At 18.7% G+C, this 21178-nt stretch overlaps 5 protein-coding genes across 5 annotated transcripts; 2 read left to right on the top strand and 3 right to left on the bottom strand.

The window, feature by feature from the left end:
* Window positions 1–624: 624 nt before the first annotated feature.
* Window positions 625–7539, bottom strand: PADL01_0702200 (erythrocyte membrane-associated antigen; the record flags this gene model as incomplete). The annotated part of the gene is made up of 1 exon (XM_028681057.1): window positions 625–7539. One exon carries the CDS (start codon window positions 7537–7539, stop codon window positions 625–627), a length of 6915 nt encoding a protein of 2304 aa, XP_028537473.1.
* Window positions 7540–11035: 3496 nt separating this feature from the next.
* PADL01_0702100 (conserved Plasmodium protein, unknown function) lies at window positions 11036–13576 on the top strand (the record flags this gene model as incomplete). The annotated part of the gene is made up of 1 exon (XM_028681056.1): window positions 11036–13576. One exon carries the CDS (start codon window positions 11036–11038, stop codon window positions 13574–13576), a length of 2541 nt encoding a protein of 846 aa, XP_028537472.1.
* A 387-nt stretch (window positions 13577–13963) lies between these two features.
* Window positions 13964–14404, bottom strand: PADL01_0702000 (conserved Plasmodium protein, unknown function; the record flags this gene model as incomplete). Its single annotated transcript, XM_028681055.1, has 1 exon — window positions 13964–14404. The coding sequence occupies one exon, from the start codon at window positions 14402–14404 to the stop codon at window positions 13964–13966; it is 441 nt and encodes a 146-aa protein (XP_028537471.1).
* Window positions 14405–15743: 1339 nt separating this feature from the next.
* PADL01_0701900 (conserved Plasmodium protein, unknown function) lies at window positions 15744–20075 on the top strand (the record flags this gene model as incomplete). Its single annotated transcript, XM_028681054.1, has 1 exon — window positions 15744–20075. One exon carries the CDS (start codon window positions 15744–15746, stop codon window positions 20073–20075), a length of 4332 nt encoding a protein of 1443 aa, XP_028537470.1.
* A 532-nt stretch (window positions 20076–20607) lies between these two features.
* Window positions 20608–21150, bottom strand: PADL01_0701800 (conserved Plasmodium protein, unknown function; the record flags this gene model as incomplete). Its single annotated transcript, XM_028681053.1, has 1 exon — window positions 20608–21150. The coding sequence occupies one exon, from the start codon at window positions 21148–21150 to the stop codon at window positions 20608–20610; it is 543 nt and encodes a 180-aa protein (XP_028537469.1).
* Window positions 21151–21178: the final 28 nt, after the last annotated feature.

Here is a 21178-nt window from a genome sequence, read left to right as displayed (position 1 = left end):
AATATTTATCTTCCAGATTTAATATTAAAATATATATTTATCGAATTCAAATATTAATTACACATATATATGTGTGTTACCATATAATTATAAATAATATAAAAGAAAATAATTATCCATAAAAATAAGAATATTTTATATATTCTATAAATTTTGTATAAACATAATTATAATATCTTAAGTGTTTATAAAAGTTTAAAAATATTTTAATATATAAATATATTGGTAGTTATAATATTTTTAGTTTAATATACAAAATATATACTTACCTTTTCAGTAAATATGAAACATAAAAATGGAATATTATAATATATATTTATATTTATATTTATATTTTCACCATTTAAAAAAAAAAAAAAAAAAGTTTTTAATTATAATAAAAATAATTTAATTATATATAAAAATATTACATTTATAAATTTATTAAGAAAAAAATATTAGTACATGAAAATGCAGATTATTTTATTTTATTAATTTATATTAAATAATAAAAAAAAAAAAAAAATTAAGATAATACTACACAAAAATGTATAATATACAATACATATATATTATATGTATATTTATTTATATTCATTTATTTATAATTAAAATGTGGTATTGTTTTTATATTTTGTTTCGTTTTTATAATAAATCTTCCCAGTTTTCTACAATTTCTTCGACCTGCTGGACCCCAGCTGCATCCTTATTATCAAGATCATTTAGATTAATATTATCATTGTTTGTAAAATAATTTTGTTCGTAGTCATTAGAGAATCCTGTATCATTTCCATAGAAATAATAATTATCTGAGACATTAATATTCTTTAGGTTGACAGCTTTATTAATTTTATTTAATTTATCTAATAATGAATAATCAGTATTTTCTAAGTGATCATTTAATTTGGTTACATGCACGATTGCTCTTTTAGATGAGATCCATTTTAACCAGGGTAGCCAATTAGCTGGATCGTTTGCTAATGTGAATTGATCTCCAAAAAGAATAACACCTCTTTTAGCTCTTGTCAACATAACATTTAATCTTCTAGCATCTCTTAAGAAACCTAATTCATTATTTGCATTTGATCTAACTGCTGAGAATAAAATAAGATCTTTTTCTTTTCCTTGAAATCCATCGATTGAGTCAATTTCGATTCGATGTGAAGCTTCATAAGAGAAAGCATCTTGAACAGCTTTTTTTAATTTCATTTTTTGTGCATCATATGCTGTTAATATACCAATTTCATCAACAGAAACACATCCTTCATTGATAATAGATTTTAATACAGTGATTAATGGTTCTATTTCATATAAATTAAATTTTGATGTACCATAAGCATTTTCAAATTTACTACCAGGTTTTCCGATTGATACATCTATAAATGCTAATCTACATTTTGGATTTGGCCATAAGAAACCTTTAATGATTGGTCTATTTTCTTCTGTTACATTTGCTGTTTTTAATTTATTATCATAAAAATGGAAATTAGGAAATACACAAATACTTAAATGCATACGTCTTTGTGTATTTAATAAATGTACAGGTGCAATTTTTGCCATAACAAATCTTTCTAATAATGATTTATCTAATCCTAATTTTATAGCATCTGGAGAAATAATAGTTGGTGGTAATTGTTTATGATCTCCTATTAAAACTAAGTTATTACAATAATGTCCTAATGGTATTAAATTGGATGGTTCAATAGATTGAGCACATTCATCAATTATAACTCTTTCAAATTTTTCATTATCAAATATTTCATGTCCTGATCCAACACATGTAGCTATAACAACATTATATTTTTTAACAGCTTCTAGAAATAATAAAGCTTTCATTACTTTTGCTTCTTTCTGCATATTATTTTTTCTTAATTTTAATAAATCTTTATAACGATGAAATTCCATTATAGCTTCTTCATGGAAATCACTATCACTACCTGCTCCAACACGAACTGCTTGTATATTTCTTTTTTTTAAACCTTCTACTAAATTATTTGCAGCAACATTTGAATCAGCTACTGCTAATATTTTTTTATTACTATTTTGTTTATGCCAACTATCAATGATTGCACATGCAACATGAGTTTTACCTGTACCTGGTGGTCCTTGAACTAAAGTTAATCTTCTTGTTAATGCACTTAAACATGCTAATTTTTGTGAATCATTAAGAGGTAAATTAGTAGGCAAATTAATACTTTCTATTAAATATTTATCTATATCTTCAACTTGTGAATTTCCTATTTGTTTATTTATACTTTCATTTAATAAATCTTCATATGGATTTTTTGCTTCCTTACTATAATCATTTAATATATCATCAGACATACTATTATTTTTTAATGTTTCATTATTTTGAAAATCCATTTTGATCTTCTCATATTCTGCTATTTCTTCATTTAACTTTCCATTCTGTGCTATATATTTACTATATTTATTATAAGAATGTAATAATAAGAAACGTATTTCTGGTGTAAATACATAAGGTGATTGATATTGTGTAGGTATCGAACTTATAAATGTAATCGATCTTAATGCTTGTAACATTCTTTCATGGGTTACAATATTTAATAATAAATATAATCTATATTTATTATATTTTACATTTGCTTTTTTCGTATTTTCTGCTGAAAATATTCTTATATTAATATTATAAACTGTATTATCACTCTTAGTACTAGTAATACTACCAATTAAACTATTAGACCAAGCATCTTCATCTTTTAATAATGTATCACAGGGTTTCAATAAAACAATATCATCTTCTCTCATCTGTGTTGATTTCATCCATTCTTTTTCTTCATTAGTTAGAGTACATGTACAGGATAAAACAGGCATAGTAATACTTTTCAATTTTAATAATAACGATTTATTTTCATGTAAGTATTCGAAATTCTTTTTCTCTTGTATGCTTTGTGCAAGGTTTGCTTGTAATTCTAACGCTAGCATAATTCGATATTTTTTATAATAATCATGAGCACACTTTGATATAAAAATGGAATAATCTAATTCCACTTGTTGTAAAAGAGATATGCAATTAAAACAAAGTTTATCGTTTAATATAACAACACATTCGTCTATAAGTTTTTCCCACAAATCTATAGAAACTAATTTATGAATATAATTATTATCTGTAAGGTTCTTATTTTGAATATAAGGGTTAAAGAATTGTGAGTTATTATTATTGCTGTTGTTATTATTATTATTATTATTATTATTGTTGTCGTTATTTTCTTCTACTTTGTTGTTAGGAAACATGTTTGACGATACACCATTATTAGTAGATTCCTCATTCACACAATGGTTACTACTATACATATTGTTAATATTATTAATAGTGTTGACATTGTTTATATTATTCATATTGTTAACATTGTTATCATTTTTGTTTAAATTTTTTTCCATTTGTTCTACCTCCATACGACCCTCTCTACTAACCTCCACAATAGTATTTAATAATCTGTTTATAGGATCGTAATTTCCATCTATTAATAATTCTCTTAATAAATATACAACAAATATAGACCATGCATTACTACTATATTGCATAATAAATTGTATAGCCATATTTAAAGCCTTATTTAAATCTTTTGATATTAAATCTCTAATAAATTGTGCATTTTTTCTATCAGTAGATGATATATATTCTATTAAATTATTTTTTACTAACATATCATATGCTGCTTCACATTTGGCTAGACTTTTTGTACTACCATAACCAACACTTTTAGCTTTGCATGTATTCTTTCCATTTTTCCACTCCCAATCTAATGTACATTTATATAAATTAAAAACTTGTTCAAATACTTCTGATTGTTGTATTTTATATCTTGATGCTATATTATTTCTTAACATCTGTATGCTACTAGCATCTTGTTTAGTTAAACAATATTCGATTAAATCATTTGGATCTGATACTTGTTCAGATTGTGTATTAACATCTTGTGTAGCTATTTGTTGCATACCTCCTTGTTGTGTATTATTTAATAAATTCATATTTGCATTTAAGAACATATTATTATTACCGTTTTGAACGTTCATATTATTAGAATTTAAATTATTGTTGTTCATAATATTTCCTTGGTTATTACCTAAATGTCCAACATTTTTATTTAAACTATTGATATTATTATTATTATTATTGATGTTGTGGGTATCGCTTGCATCAGATGTTAATATATTATTCATATTATTCATATTATTATTATTGTAGTTAACATTGTTCATGTAATTATTCATATTCATATTACTATTTCTATTTTCTTGATAAGATAACATATTATTATTATTACTACTTGCATTGATATTATTATTGTTATACATAATTTCATTGAAATTTTTATTTGTTCCTTGATTTTTGCTATATTTATTCTGATTAAGCATATTGACATCATCAAAGTTTTTACTGTTACTATTCATATATTTGTTATATAATGTATTATTATTACTACCACTATTACTTATATTATTATTATTATTGGTGCTGTTGTTTATAATTGATGGGTTGTCAAATGAATTAATAAATCTCTTATTATCATCAGTCATTTTTAAAAAGTCATTTTCTCTAATTAATTGTTCTTTAACATCATACAATATCATATACAACCTTTGTGTGGCTACCAATTCAGCAATTTTTTCATGTTCATGTTGAGCAGATGCTTGATATATTTTATTATTTATTTTCCATTCAATATTACATGAATATAAATTATTAATGAATTTATTTTCTAAATTTTTATTTTCTACTTTCAAAATAACATTCAAACTATTAATCATCCATTTTGTCATTTGATCTAATTCTAATAAGGATATATTTTTTAATTTTAATAATATTTTTTTCACACAAACTTTCTTGCTTAATTTTTTGGTATTATGAGTACCATATACTACAATTCTTTCATCATTTGTAAATGACCAGATAATAGAATATTTAATCTTATCATTTTCATTTACAAATTCTTCTTTAGATTCTGCTTTTAAATAATTCTTCCTTATATAGAAGAGAGTTAATATATTTTCATCTTTATACATATAATTTAAAAATTCATTAAAATCGTAATAGCGAAAAGCATCACTATCTAAATCAAGAGGGACATTATTATTATTATTGTTGTTCATATTATTTGTGTTATTATTTGTGTTATTATTTTTATTATCTTCTAATTTATTTATAAGGTTGTTCATATTTTTTGCGTTAGTTGAAGAAGAAAAATTTCCATAGTATTCATTCTTTTTAATACCGAAATTATTAATTTGATTTAAATCTGCATTATTGTTGTTGTGAAAGCTGTTGTGTTTTATAAACATATTACTAGAGCTTCGACCATTACCCACATTACTATTATTATTATTATTGTTGTTGTTATTATTATTGTTGTTGTTATTATTATTATTGTTGTTATTTTCATTATTATTCATGTTGCCATCACCTTTGGTAATTGAGTTCCTATCATTCGAATTTATAATATTTTTTGATGAATCCACACTATGATTCATATGGTTATAAGTTTGCATAGATAATTTATTATTTCTTACACCTCTATTATATCCAGACGTCATGCCTTCCATCATTGCTCCTGTTCTTGAATTGTCATATAAGATATCATGCACATTATATGGATGATTACCTTCAATATTATCATTTTTATTCATGTCTTTATTTTTGATAAGATTGTTTAATTTTAACATATTATTATTACTACTACTACTACTCGTTGTGGTTGTATTATTATGATGATTTATTTTGTTTATATCATTATTTCCATGTTTGCTACTTATATTATTAATTGTTTCATTGGTACTTAGCATATTATTCATATCTACTTTATTACAATTTGATGATTCCATTGTTAATATATTTATATTTTTATGTAAATCCATAGAATTCATTTCATTCGTCATAATCATCATATTATTATTATTATTACTACTACTGTCGTTATTATGGCTGTAATTATTATTATTGTAATTATTGTTGTAATTATTATAATTATTGTTATTGTTTGAAATATCGTCAGATGTTTCTCTTTTAAAATTGGGTGTATACGACGATGAAGATGTTTTATTGTTATTTAAATTATCGTTAGATTTATTATTATAATAATAGTTATTATTATGTAGTTGGTTATTATAATTGTTATTATGACTATTATTATTATTATTATTATTATTATTATTGCTACTATTATTATTATTGCTACTATTATTATTATTGCTATTGCTGTTATTATTATTATTATTATTATCATTATTATTATAATGAGACATATATTTTTTATTCATATTAAATGGATTTTTCATATTCTTTAAACTATTTACACCCGCATTCGTAGTATTCATATTTTTTATATTATTTGTATAATTTTCATTATAATAATTATATCTGGAATCATTATTTTTTAAAGCATTATTATAAGAATTGGCATCTTCTAAAATTTTTGATGATCTTGTATTCATATTTTTATCATTATGTTTATTATAATTATTAATTTTTAAAGAGTTATCTAAATTATTAGTATTTGCTAATGTGTTATTATTAAGGTACATATTCTTATCTTTCATATTATTATTAATTAATAAATAATCTTTATTATTATAATTACTTTTAGGGCCATACATTCCAGAATTATCATTTAGATGTACCATATTATTATTACTATTATCATTATTGTTGCTACTAGGATTATTAGATAAAACATTGTAATTTTTTTTGTCCTTGTTATTTATATTAAAATTTAAAGAGTTGTTTAATTTAGTTTCATTACATGCAGAATTTGGTCCTTCATTATTTTTATTCATTTCTCTATTTTGTATATATGTAGAATAAGTTCCAGCAAAATTATTTGAAAATTTGTTATTATTATTATTATTATTGATATTATTGATATTATTATTATTATTATTAATATTATTATTATTATTAATACTATTAATACTATTAATACTATTAATACTATTAATACTATTAATACTATTAATATTAATATTGTTATTGCTACTACTTACATATTGATTACCTGGACCATTAACAGTACTATTATTTATATAACTTCCTGATGCCTTCCCCTTAATAATATTGTTATTGTGTGTACTAGTATAGTTGTTGTTATTCTGACTGAATTGCTTACTATATGTTATATTTCTATTTTGATTATAACTCCTATGATTCTTTATATCAGTATTTTTATTAAATGATACTAAATTATCATTTAATAGGTGATCATTTTTATTATTATTTGAATTATTCATATTTAAAGATTTTGGAAATTTGTTATTCATTTTTTTTTCTTTATTATTATTTAATTTATAAAAATGGGCATTATAATTTTTCTTATTTATATTATTATTCAATATATAATTCTGTACTTTTCTAATTTTGGTTCTAAGAAAAAAAAAATTATCGCTATTAATGTTAATGCTCTTGAAACCCCTTGAGTTATTTATATGATTTAGCTTGTGTCTTGATTTTATTACTACTGATGTTGTTTTTAATATATTAATTAATGAAAAAATATACATGTATCGGTATGTTATAAGACTATAAGAGAAGTTCTTTAAAACCATATCATATAATTTCTTAAAAAACTTCTCCCACAAAAGTTCCCCTATTTTTTAAATAAATTAAATTAAATAAATATTTGTAATATATATAAATATTATTATATGTATATAAAAATATATATATATATATATATATATATATTAAATGTATGTAAAAAATATATATATTATTATATACTTAAATATAGTTGTTGTTTCATATATATAGGGAAAAAATTATAATTACTCTTTACATAATATAATGTACATATATATTATACATATAAACATACATACATATATATATATATATATATGGAAAATAAATTATATATTCTTACAAAATTTTAAAAAACAAAGAGGGAAAATAAGTAAATAAATAAATAAATATATAATAATATATATATTATATATTCTTATAATATATATGTATATATATTTATATATACTTTATTATAGGCTGTTATAAAAATGTTCCTTTTTTTTTTTTTTTTCTGTTTTTTTTTTTTTTTTTTTTTTTTTTTTAATTATGCTATTTTTTTTTTGTTTTTATATTGTATATAATAAATCCAATATTATATAAATAAATATAAATATGTTTATATATATATATATATCTATATTTTATTATTCTCAAAGTTTACGTGTACATAATTTATATAAATATAATACTTATTAAATTATATATAATATAAATGTTTTACATTTTTTAATATGTTTCTTTGTTTTTATATTTTCATTAATTTTATTATAATTTCTATTCTTTTTACTATTTCTTATTTAGATATTTTGTATTTGTTTCTTTTTTTTTTTTTTTTTTTTTTTTTTTAATTCTTACAATATTATATATATATATATATATTTTTATATGTTTCTTTTTGTTTTTTAAATAAAAATTGAAAATGTATATATAAATATATATATAATATGAATTTATTTTATATTTTCATATATATTATATATATAAATAAAAAATATAAAATATATATATATACTTATTAATTTTATATTATATATATACAATATTATAAAAAATTCATATATTTTATATATAAAAAAAAAATATTATTATTACTATATATTATTATAAATATTAAATATATATTATTTTTTTTTTTGGAAAAATATATTTTTATTTTCTTCCCATACATTATATATATGATATATGTATATATGTATATATGTATATATATATATATATATATAATATTATATATATATATTATATATATATATTTTATATATATAATATATATATATTATACATATAAAATATATAATAAACCAGTGTAAAAAAACATATTTTTATATATATTTATACAAACCCAAAATATAAAAAAAAAAAAATTGATCATATTTTTAAATGTAAATTTATATAAAATAAAACTATAAATTATTATTTTGTAATAGTTATATTATAGAAATATTGAAATAAAAAAATAATTTATTTATAAATATCAAGATTATAATATTTAAAAAAAATAAAAAAGGGGGGGAAAAAAAAAGTGTTATTTTACTTATATATATATATATAAAGGTTATAAGAAAAATATATAATTTTACATGCGCAAAGAATTTAAAAATGTATATAAATATAATAATATAAATTATATAATAAAATATATATTATATATATGTATTATATATATAATATATATATATATATATATATATATGTATGTATTAATAAGTAATATTTTAAAATGTATATAATATTTATGTATAATATATATATATAATATATATGTATATAATATATATATATTATAAGATACTAGTTAAAAAATAAAAAAAAAATCCTTTTATTATATACTATATATGAAATATATATTTAGGAAAAATTTGATCATGAGCCCATTATTATATGTAATAAATTTATATTTATATATTAATATTATTTATTATATCATATTATTTTTATTTTCATATGGTTTATATATATATATTATATATATAAATGTTTTTATTTTATATTTATAAAAAAAAAAAAAAAAAAAAAAAAACAACTATATATTACACAAATGGATTTTTTTTTTTTTTATATAAATATTATACAAACATTTATATATATGAATAAATATGTGCATAAATATTATTTTTATTTGAAAATATAATATATATATTATATATATATATATGCTTAATTTTCAATTTATTTATTTTTTTTTTTTTTAAATTCTATTAACATATATAATTATATGATGATATTATATTATTATATATAAATTAAAAATCACCATATATTATGTGTTTAAGTTCCTTTAATATAGAATTATATAAAATATTTGAAAAAAAAAATAAATTGAAATATAAATATTTAATTTTTTTAAAAAAGACTTTCTTTTATTCTGGTGTTTTATTCCCTTATAAGATCTTGTTTAATTTTATTTTTTATTATTTTTTTTTTCTTGAAAATACAAAAGAAAACATTATTTTATTCAGAAAAAATATATATTTTTCTTCTTCATCTTTTTGATATTATAAAGTTTGGATGTTATTATAATAATATGTTTTTGAAATTTATAAAAAAGCTTGATATTATATAGTATAGTATATTATCCTTTTATTGGTCATAAGTTATTTTATAAATATATTATATTATATATATATAAATATTTTAGTATTATGAAAAGATAATAAAACATAGAAAATATATAGGTACTTTAAAAATTTTTTAGAATAAATAATAAAAAAAAAATATATATTATATTTATTTGTTCATATTTGACAAGTTCAATTTTAAGTAATTATATTATATGTAACATTCCTATTTATATATTTTTAAATGTACTATGATATAACAAAAAGTAAATTTATATTTTTTTTTATAATGATATGAAGTGTAAATGTAATATTGTGCTTGTTTGTTTGTATAGTAAAAAAATAAAATAAATAAAAATATATATATATATATATTTATTATTATATATTTATGGTATCATTATGTTTGTTTAAAATGTATAAGAATACAAAAGGGTAAAATGTGGGAAATTCAAAGATATTTTCTTCTTTCTCATTTTTCAACCTAAACATTAATATAAATAAATAAATAAATAAATATATATATATATATATATATATATATGTTTGTGTGTATATTTTATTTTATGTAAAATGAAATAATTCTACAGTTTAAGCTTTTCTTTTTTAATTTTTTTTTTTTTTTTTGGTAACTATAAAAATGGAAAAGTAAGGAATAATATGACCATTTGTATATTTGTATATTTTTATATTCATATTATTAGGATATAATATGAATTATAAAATAAGAACATTTCTTCTTTAAATAAATAAATAAAAATATATATTTTTATAACTTATAATATTTGTTATGTATAGGAAAAAAAAAAGATATAGTAAAATAATAAAATATAATATGATACAAAATATATAATTTTATTTTCTATAGAAAAGTATATCACAAGGATGAATTTAATAATATATAATTATCTGTACACATAAAATATATAAATATAAATATATATTACATGTATATATTTAAAAAAAAAAAAAAAAAGTTATGTTGGGGTCATGCTTCTATTCATCCTTTGGAAAATATATCCAAATTAAGCCTTATATATTAAGTTCTAAAATAATTAAGAATGTTAAGTTGTTTAGTACAAAAAAAGTACCTATCATATTAATTGAAAGCATTAAAGATATTAAAAATATGGTTAATCATATCGAGACTATTTATTCTAACAATAATGAAGAAAAAAGAAAAATTGTTTTTTCTCATTTTGAAAAAAATAAAATTGGATTTATTTATATGGATAAAAATTATGAAAAAATTTATAATCTCTGGGAATGTTATCATTTAAAAAATGAACACATGAGAGAGAAGAAGAATAATGTGAATGATTATAAGACATGTAATCATAATGATAACAATAGAAATAACAAATTGAATCATATATTTAAATTTTGTTCGAATGATGATGGTGATATGAATATTATGAAAAAAAATGTTATAGGTATTTATGTTCCTCTAGAAAGAAATATTTTTTCCTCAAAAATTAATTATTTTTATCTTTTTAATAATTTGAAAGAACTAATGAAAGGGAAATTATTTTATGAAATTTATTTTACTTTACCAAATTGTATATTCTTTATTTCGTTTGTTTCTATTTATAAGAAATTAATATATTATAACAAACTGATTAGATTTTTTAAGAAATGCTATAAACATAATAAAAATAACAATGAAAGAAAAAACACCAAGAAGAAGAAAAACAAAAGAGGAAATATATTATATAAAAGTCATAAAAACAAAATAATAAATAACAAAAATAAAATTTTAATAAATTTATATAGTGAAAAGGAAAAGGATTTAAAAAAAGAAATGAAATTATATCTTGAAAAAATATTTTTTAATACCTTATATACAAAAGTTATTTATGAAGACTCTATTGAATTATCATCTTTTTTATATAATTTTTTAGAAATAAATTTAAAAAATGTTATTGACATGCATTATTTATATGAATGTGTTATTTCATTATATAATTTAAAGATTTTAAAACATGATATCTTTGCCACATCACTTGTTTTATATCCTGATTTGTATAATAATATATTAATATATGAATATAAAAAGAAAAGGGGCAAATATACAAATCATGAATCAAATAATAATATTATTAATAAATGTGAAGAAAACAATATAGACGTAAATAATAAGCCGAATATAAATATACAACATTATGATAATTTATTAAATAAATCTTATCTTCATAATATGAAAGACAACATTAGGAGTAATAATTTAAAAGAGTTACATCCAGATGAATATTTTATGTGCACAATTAAAAAAAAATGTATCTCCATATATAACAATAATGATAATAATGATAATAATGAATTAGTAAATTTTCAAAGGCAACTGTTACATATTATGTACCTTTTTCCATGTGTCTCAAAATTACTGATAAAATATAAAGATGTAGAAGGATATCATATTAGTTTTAAAATTAATGACATATTAAAAAGATATCACTTATTGAATTGTATAATAAATAAATTTATTATGAATAAAAATAAACTCAATGACAGCTTGAATGACCAGGAAGAAAATGTAATATGTGAAGGAGGGAATAAAGAAGGAGGTGCTATTAATAAAGAATTGAATATAAATTATAAGAAATCGATACAAGATAGTAATAATTCAAATGGATATTATAATAAATCGTCTGGTCATTTTGATAATTCGTGTGATAATTTTAATAATTCGTGTAATAATTTTGATAAATCACCTGAACATTTTGATAAATCACCTGAACATTTTGATGAATCACCTGAACATTTTGATAAATCACCTGAACATTTTAATAAATCACCTGAACATTTTGATGAATCACCTGAACATTTTAATAAATCACCTGATCATTTTAATAAATCATCTGATCATTTTAATAAATCTCCTAAACCTAATAAGAAGCCACATATACATTGTAATCAACCCCCTGATAATTATGCGTCTTACCAAGACAATTTAATCCTTTCGTTGTGTAAGCAAATAAATATTAAAGAAGATATATTATATGATCACGATTTAATTATTGGTAAAAATATATATGCATACATACATGAAATAAATAAGACTAATCAAAATATAGTGTTTCGTTTTAATTTTAATTTGAAAGATATTAATTTTCAAAATGTGATATGTTCAAAAAATTCCTATGATGAGGAAGATAAGGAAGAAAATATAAAAACATTAAATGAATATATACAAAATATATACAAAAATATGTTTTTAGATGATATTATAATAGAACAAAGGAATGAGCACATTTATAATTATAAAAATAATATATTAGTAGGACTATTGCATGATAAGGAAAATAATTTTCATTACTTTTCTGATAAAAATGTTGGAGATATTGTATTGTGCACAGTGCGTAATATTTCTTCATGTGGCAAATATATATATATAGAACGCTTTGATACAAAAAATCTTATATTTCTTTTTCGCAAGGATAAGTATGTAAATTTAGAAAGAAATTATAATTATGATGATATAAATGAAATTAATGAAGATATGTTGAAAGAAATAATGTAGAATTAAAATGATGTTTATTCATTGTATATTTGTGTAATTCTTCAAATGTGTCGAAAATATATAAATGAATATTTTTTTTTTTTTTATATGTATTAATTTGTTTTTTTTTTTATTTTTTTTTTTTGTGTTAATTTGTTTTTATATATTTTTTTAAAAATTGAAATAATATATATATTATATATATATATAAATTTTGTTGATTTAAAAAAAAAAAAATTTCAAAAAGGGATAAAATTACCAAAAAAATAAAATAATAAAATAATAAAATGATAAAATAAAAAAAATAATGAGGATAATATAAATATAATATTAAACGTATTAATAATGTTTGAATGATCCATACTAAAAATACAAACATATGTTTAAATTCATTTTAATTATTTTTGTTTAAAAATCAAATGTGTCATCATCCAGGCCAATATCTTGTTGAAAATCATTATCATCAATAGTTGGGTCATTATTTGCAAAGTGTTCATTTGAATATGTATTCATATTATCATTGGAATAATTATTTGTGGGTTCATTATTATAATGATCTTCATGATTATTTATATAGGTATCATAAGTACGTGGACCAAATATTTGATCTAGTAATCTATTACTTAAAAAAAACCCACAACCATATATAAAACTTTCATAAAATGTATTGAGCAAACCTCCTGCTCTTTGTGGTCTACTTATTCTGTTATTATCATTTTGATCCATGACATTATTATTTGCTGAATTATATTTATATTGTGCTACATTTTTATGTAAATTTTTCCTTACACTCTTTCTTGATGTATTGTGGTTAATAAATCTGGAAAAGGCCCTTTTCAAAATGAACATTTTTTTTTTTTTATTTCAAAGGAGCAAGTTTATACATTTATAAAAGTTAAACGAACAAATAAATAAATAAATAAATATATATATATATATATATTATTTTATGTAATAAAATTTTATATGAATTTATCACGTTTGGTACTTTAATTTTTATTTCGAATTGATCATTTAAAATCTCATAGTATTTTAATTGTTATAATAAAAAGACGTTAATATGTACAAGTACCCGCATTAACATGATATATTTTTTTATGCATATATATTATATATTTATATATAATATTATTATATATTCATTATTTAAGTTCTGATATTATAATATAAATATATTTACATATATATTTATAATTTTAATTAAATTACTAAGAAATTATAAAGTTTACTAAATGATTTGTAGAAAAAAAAAAAAAAAAAAAAAAAAAAAAAAAGGAAATTTATATGAATATTAAAAAATATATATATATATATATTAATGCACAACGATATATAAATATATATAATATATTTATATATATATTTGATTATTTATTTATTATGGGCTTTTGTATATTTTTGTTCGCATTTGAAATAAGAATTGGTACAAATTTTTATATTTTTAAATATATGTGTTTTAATACATAATATTAATATATATATATATATTTATTTAATATGTATTTGTAAAATTTAAATTTGTTTATATGATATATTATTTCTATAGTATTTCATTCCGGATATTTTTTTTATTTGTTCATTCTTTCATTTATATTATATATATATAATATATATAATATATATTATGTGATGAAGTTATTTGATTTAATATATGCTACTTTTTTTTTAAAGAATATTACGTATTTTACATTTTTTTTTCTTTTTTTTGTAAGCAAATATATTAATACATATATATTATGTATATTAACACATTTAATATTTTTAAATTATTATATATTAATATAAGCAAGAATACGTATATAAATTTTTTAACCTTTTTCTGTATTAAGGGAAAAAAAAAAAAAAAATCATATATATGTGTATATAATTTTTTTTTAATTTTTTTGCCTTACTTTTTAAATTATGTAAAAAATAATTGAATTGTAAAACTCATTATAAGAAGTGATAATAATTATACATATATTATACACACATTTTATAAAGTGCTTTAATGTAATAAATATAAAAAAATATTATATATATATTACATATATTATATATATATATTATTTATATGTATCATTACTTATAATCGCTATGTCAATTTTTATGCTCCAATGAATTTGTGTGCAGAAGAAAGGGAGTAATATCAAAAAAAAAAAAAAAAAAAAGAGATAAAAGAAAAAATGATTTTGTTTTTATTAATATAATGGATATATGTATAAGTCATCTTTATAATAGACAAATAAAAAAAAACATTTTACAGGATTTATTTTACAAATTAGAGAATTATGATAATGAGGATTTTTTATGTTTTGATGTAAATTCGAGTGGAAATGTTTTAGTTGTTAGTACGAAAAGTAAGTTTTATTTTTTCCATATAATAACAGGTACATTATTATATGAGTATTGTTATTATAATGAGGAAGAGAAGATAGAAAAGAAACTGAATATTTGTGAAGAAAAATTAATTACTGAGAAGAATAATACACATTGTGAGATAAATTATGATGAAAATAGTAAAAAGGATGAAGAGCGAGAAAAAAATGTGAGTACATATGAAGGTCATGGGATGGAAGAAGAACATGTTAATATGAAAAATGGAGGAATCACAAATTATAAAAATTGTAAAATAAATAATAGTGATCAAATGGGATATACTACTGCTGCAACTCTAACTGATAATAATAATAATAATATTAGTAATAATAATATTGTTAATTTTAATTATGATGATGTGGTATATCATAATAGTAGTAGTAATAATAGTAATAATAATGAAGAAATAATATGTCTTAATAATAATATAAGTGAGATAAATTTTAATAAAGGAGAACATACTTTTAATATGAGTCTGAACAACTGTAATAATATTTCAGAAGTAGAACATGAAGAAAGAGAAGAAGATGAAGAAGAAGTAGAAGAAGAAGTAGTAGAAGAAGAGGGAGAGGGATATATTAAAAAAAATAGTGAATTACAAATTAATGATAAAGATATAAAAAATTATAAACTAATTGAAGATAATTCTAATGAAAATAAAAATTGTTGTGTGAATGATAAAAATACTCTTTTGAATAATAAAAGAAAGTTTTCTAAATTAAAAAGTACTAAAGTGAAAAAACCAAAAAAGAAATCTAAATATAAGAATAAAAATTCATATAATAAAAATATGAATTTAAATGATAAGAATAATATAAAGAATAAAAATAATGATATTAATTCACAAAGAAGAAATACAATTGACAATTGTTGTGATGAAAATAAATATATTAAAAAAATGTTATTTATAAAAAATGATAAATGTTTATTATGTATATCAAAAAGATATATTCATATTTATAAAATAAATAAATATCCAATTAGGAGAATAATATATTTGGATTTATTATATTTATGTTGTGGACTTGAAACGATCATTTCTAAGAAATTATTTTTGCCTTGTTTTTTTTCTGAATATTTTTATTCTTTATATAAAGAAAATGAGAAACATACAAAAGATGAAGAAACTAAAATGTGTAATGATAAATTTGTAGATGTATTTCATAAGATGGATATGAAAAATTGCAAAGGTGTAAAGAATGATGAATATATAAAAGATTATGATGATATAAAAATAGATGATATAAAAGAATATGAAAAGGTGGTTATTGCAGATGAGGCAGTTAAAAAGGACAGTTCTGATATTATTGAAGTAAATGAAAAAGGTCATTTAGATATTTTTAAAAATTATTACAATTTATATAACAGCTTGAATTTTACAAAGGTACGAAACTTTGATATATGTGAAATAAAATTTATGAATTTACAAAGGAAGAAAATAAAGTGGTCAAATAAAAATATGAATGATAATATAGATAATGATACAGATAATAATATATATAACCATACTAATAATAATATACCATGTGATCAATCCAATGGAAATTCTTATGAGGAAAAATATATATATATTATGGATATGATATTATGTTCTAAAGAACAGATACCATATTTGAGCAGATTATATATATATGAAAATAAGAAACTACAAAATAATAATAATACATTAAATACATTTTGTGATATATTTATGAATAATTATATTGTAGATACAGATAATACGTTTCCTTTAATATCGATTGATCAAATGAATGGTATTATCGAAGAAAATGTTAAGGAGAAATATTTACATGTAAAGAAAAATACTATTTTATATTCTCATCAAAATATAAATATTATGGATAAAATGTATTATCCTAATATGGGTGTAGTAAATATTGACAGGTACCATAAAAATAAAGAAGAAGCAACAGTTCAAGAAAATAATATTACTACTAATAATAATGATAATAATAATCATATTTGTTCGTATAATAATTTGTTAGGATATAATAATGTTATTTATAAAAATATGTGTGATAATAATGAGGTCAAAATAGAAAGTGAGAAAGGAGCAAATGATACTTCAAATAATACTAAAAATGATTTAAATAGTGATGTAAAAATAGATAATATTAATAATATTTATTATGATAAAGAGAATAATCATATGATTAATATATATGAAAAGTTTGAGAAAAATCGAAAACATCTAAAGAAATTATTAAACACAAATTTCCCTGTTTGTATTTATAAAAAAGTTTGTAAAAGGAGATTTAAGGAATTACCGACAGCTTTAAATATTTATGACAGTCTAGATATGTTATTAAAAATGAATAGCGAAAAGGAAAATAATGCAAATAAAGTTGATATAGGTATAAAAGAAAAAAATGAACCAGAAAATGATAACATGATATCAATGAATGAAGAAAAAAATATTTTAAAAAAATTTAAGAACCATTTTGTTATTGATTATTCTGGTAGTGTAAATAATAATAGTTTTACTTATCCAAGTATATTACTAAGAAATAAAAATGTGTTAAAAAATTTAAACAGAAATGTAAATGTTGATAAGTATAAGCAATATATATTTTTAGGTATCCATTCTTTCCTCTTTGCCTTTGAATTATACTTTGTAAAGAGAAAAAGAAGAGGAAAAAAAAAAGAAGATAAAAAGGGAGAAGAGAAATATTATCAAGCAGAAGATGCATATTATGAAGAAGAGAATGAATATAATGAAGAAGAAAATGAATATTATGAAGAAGAAAATGAATATTATGAAGAAGAAAATGAATATTTTCAAACAAAAGATGCATATTATAAACAACAAAATGATCAAAATAATAATATGAATGGGTCCCATATGGGTACGCATGCAAATTCGTTTAACGTATTTCCAAAGAATAATTATGTTTATAAAAAATTAGAACATATGAAAAAAGAGATATATAATATAAAGAATAAATTTTTTTCAATAATAAGAAATAAGCATTGTGAGAAAAGCATAAAAATAAAATATTTATTTAAGATATATTTAGGTGTAACAACTCCTTTAGAAATAGTTATGAGAGAAAAAGGAAATATATTGTGTATAAGAACTTGTGATAAGGTATTTTTATTTAAAGTAAATTATAAGTATAACATTTATGATTGTGATATAATGGATGGTTATAACAAAATGTTTTCATCCATATGTGGAAAAAAAAAAAAAGATATAAAAGAATATAATAATATAAATATGTTAGATAATTATTATAACAAGAGTTATAATAATAAAAGGAGAAACTATATATTTAGTTATATTGATGAAATACGATCATATCATACAATTCATAATCCTATACAAAAAGAAATAAACGAATTATGTTGTTTTAGTGATGATATTTATCAAACATATTTACTTGTTATAACATTAAGATCAGGAGTACATACATTATATATATATAATTTAAAAAATATTGATTTACAGAATGCTATTAAAGTAAATATTTCTGCATATAAAGGATTTAAACAAATAAAATGGACTAAATGTTATGATATGTTAATATCTTTATCAAATATAGGAAATAATATTTTAGTTTTAAAGAATAAACATTTAAATAACTGGAGTTTTTTTATATCTGATTTTGAATTAATAGATTCGAATATTGAAGTTATTGAAGATGATAATGAATTTGACATAATAGAAAATATCCAACCGAAACATAAAAACATGGAAGATAATATATGGAAATATATAATAATATATTTAAATTTATTTATTAAAAATAAAGTATTTATTCAAAATTTAGTTCATCCATCTTCTCTTTTTCCTATTTTATATACAGGTTATTATATTAATAGTCCTAAGTATTTTTTTTATAACTTATCTTATGATCTAACAAAACAAAATTTCTTAACCTATCAATTTGAAGAAGAAGAAGAAGATGATGATGATAATAAATGTAGTAAATTAAAATATGTAAAGAATAGAGATAAATGTAATGATTTTTTTAATATAAAGAAACATGTGGAAACATATACAAACACAGACGAAGAAATATATCAAAATATAAATGAAGAAATGAATCCTATGGAAGGGGTAAATTTACAAATTAAAGACAATTCAAACAATATTGAATTAATAACTCCCTCTATGAAATATTATTTGTATTACAAAAATATTATTAATTTTTCAATATGATAGGATAGAAATTGTTTGTATATTAGATGGAAGATATATATGATATGTTATATATATATATATATATATATATATATATATATATATATATTTTATTTGTTTGTTTAATATTTCTTATAAGAATATTAAACTTTTGTGATGAATATATATATATTTTTTAATAGACAACAAAATATTTATATTTACAAAAGGTTATGAATATTTGAAAATATTTATATGATGTTACTATATTATGATATTAAAATGAAAATATATATATATATATATATATATATGTGAACATATTATTTTATGACACACACAAAAAAAAAAAAAAAAAAAAAAAAAAAACCTATAAATGATTTTATTCAAAGTATATATAATAATTAAATTACAAAAAAAAAAAAAAAAAATTAAAATTTATATATATAAGATAAATAAATTATACATGTTATTATTTATGTATATTACAATTTCATATTGTATTTATATATGTATTTTTTTTTTTTTTTTTTTTTTTTTTTTTTTTATTTCATATATTTTATTTTGATTATCAAAATTTAATAAGTGGATAATGATAATTAATACTATTTTTGATAACATTAAATAAATGTTTATTTTCTATAGCTGCTGCTATTCTTTCCTTGTCATTTAGTTGTTTATTTATTGAATGTTCTGAATTATGTGATCCAGGATATATATAAATATTAGTTTTATAATTATTACATAATGAATATTGTAATTTTATACTTATCATTAATCCTATAAGTGTTGCTAAAGAACAATTAGGTATGGTAGGCGTAAAATAAACTGTAATTAATTTTTCTTGATAATTTATATGAATATTTTTTTTCTCTATAATTTTTAAAGCTTCTAATGTATAAGAATATTCTGGATCTTTTATATCTCTTAATAAATCGAATATCTCATCTACATTAATTTTATCTTCTTCATAATATATATCACATAAATCACTTTTGTTATATATATGTTCTTTTATTGTTAATTCGTCTAATGAGCTTCGATTTTCTTCTCCTTCATTGGTATTATATAATATTGGATTCTCGTTTTCAAATATGGAATTATTATTGTTCATATTAAAAAAATAAATAAATATATATGGA

The sequence above is a fragment of the Plasmodium sp. gorilla clade G2 genome, assembly GCF_900097015.1.
Source record: "Plasmodium sp. gorilla clade G2 genome assembly, chromosome: 7".
Lineage (NCBI taxonomy): Eukaryota > Apicomplexa > Aconoidasida > Haemosporida > Plasmodiidae > Plasmodium > Plasmodium adleri (nom. inval.).
Note: the sequence above shows the minus strand (reverse complement) of the source record. Positions and strands in the feature narration are given on the sequence as shown.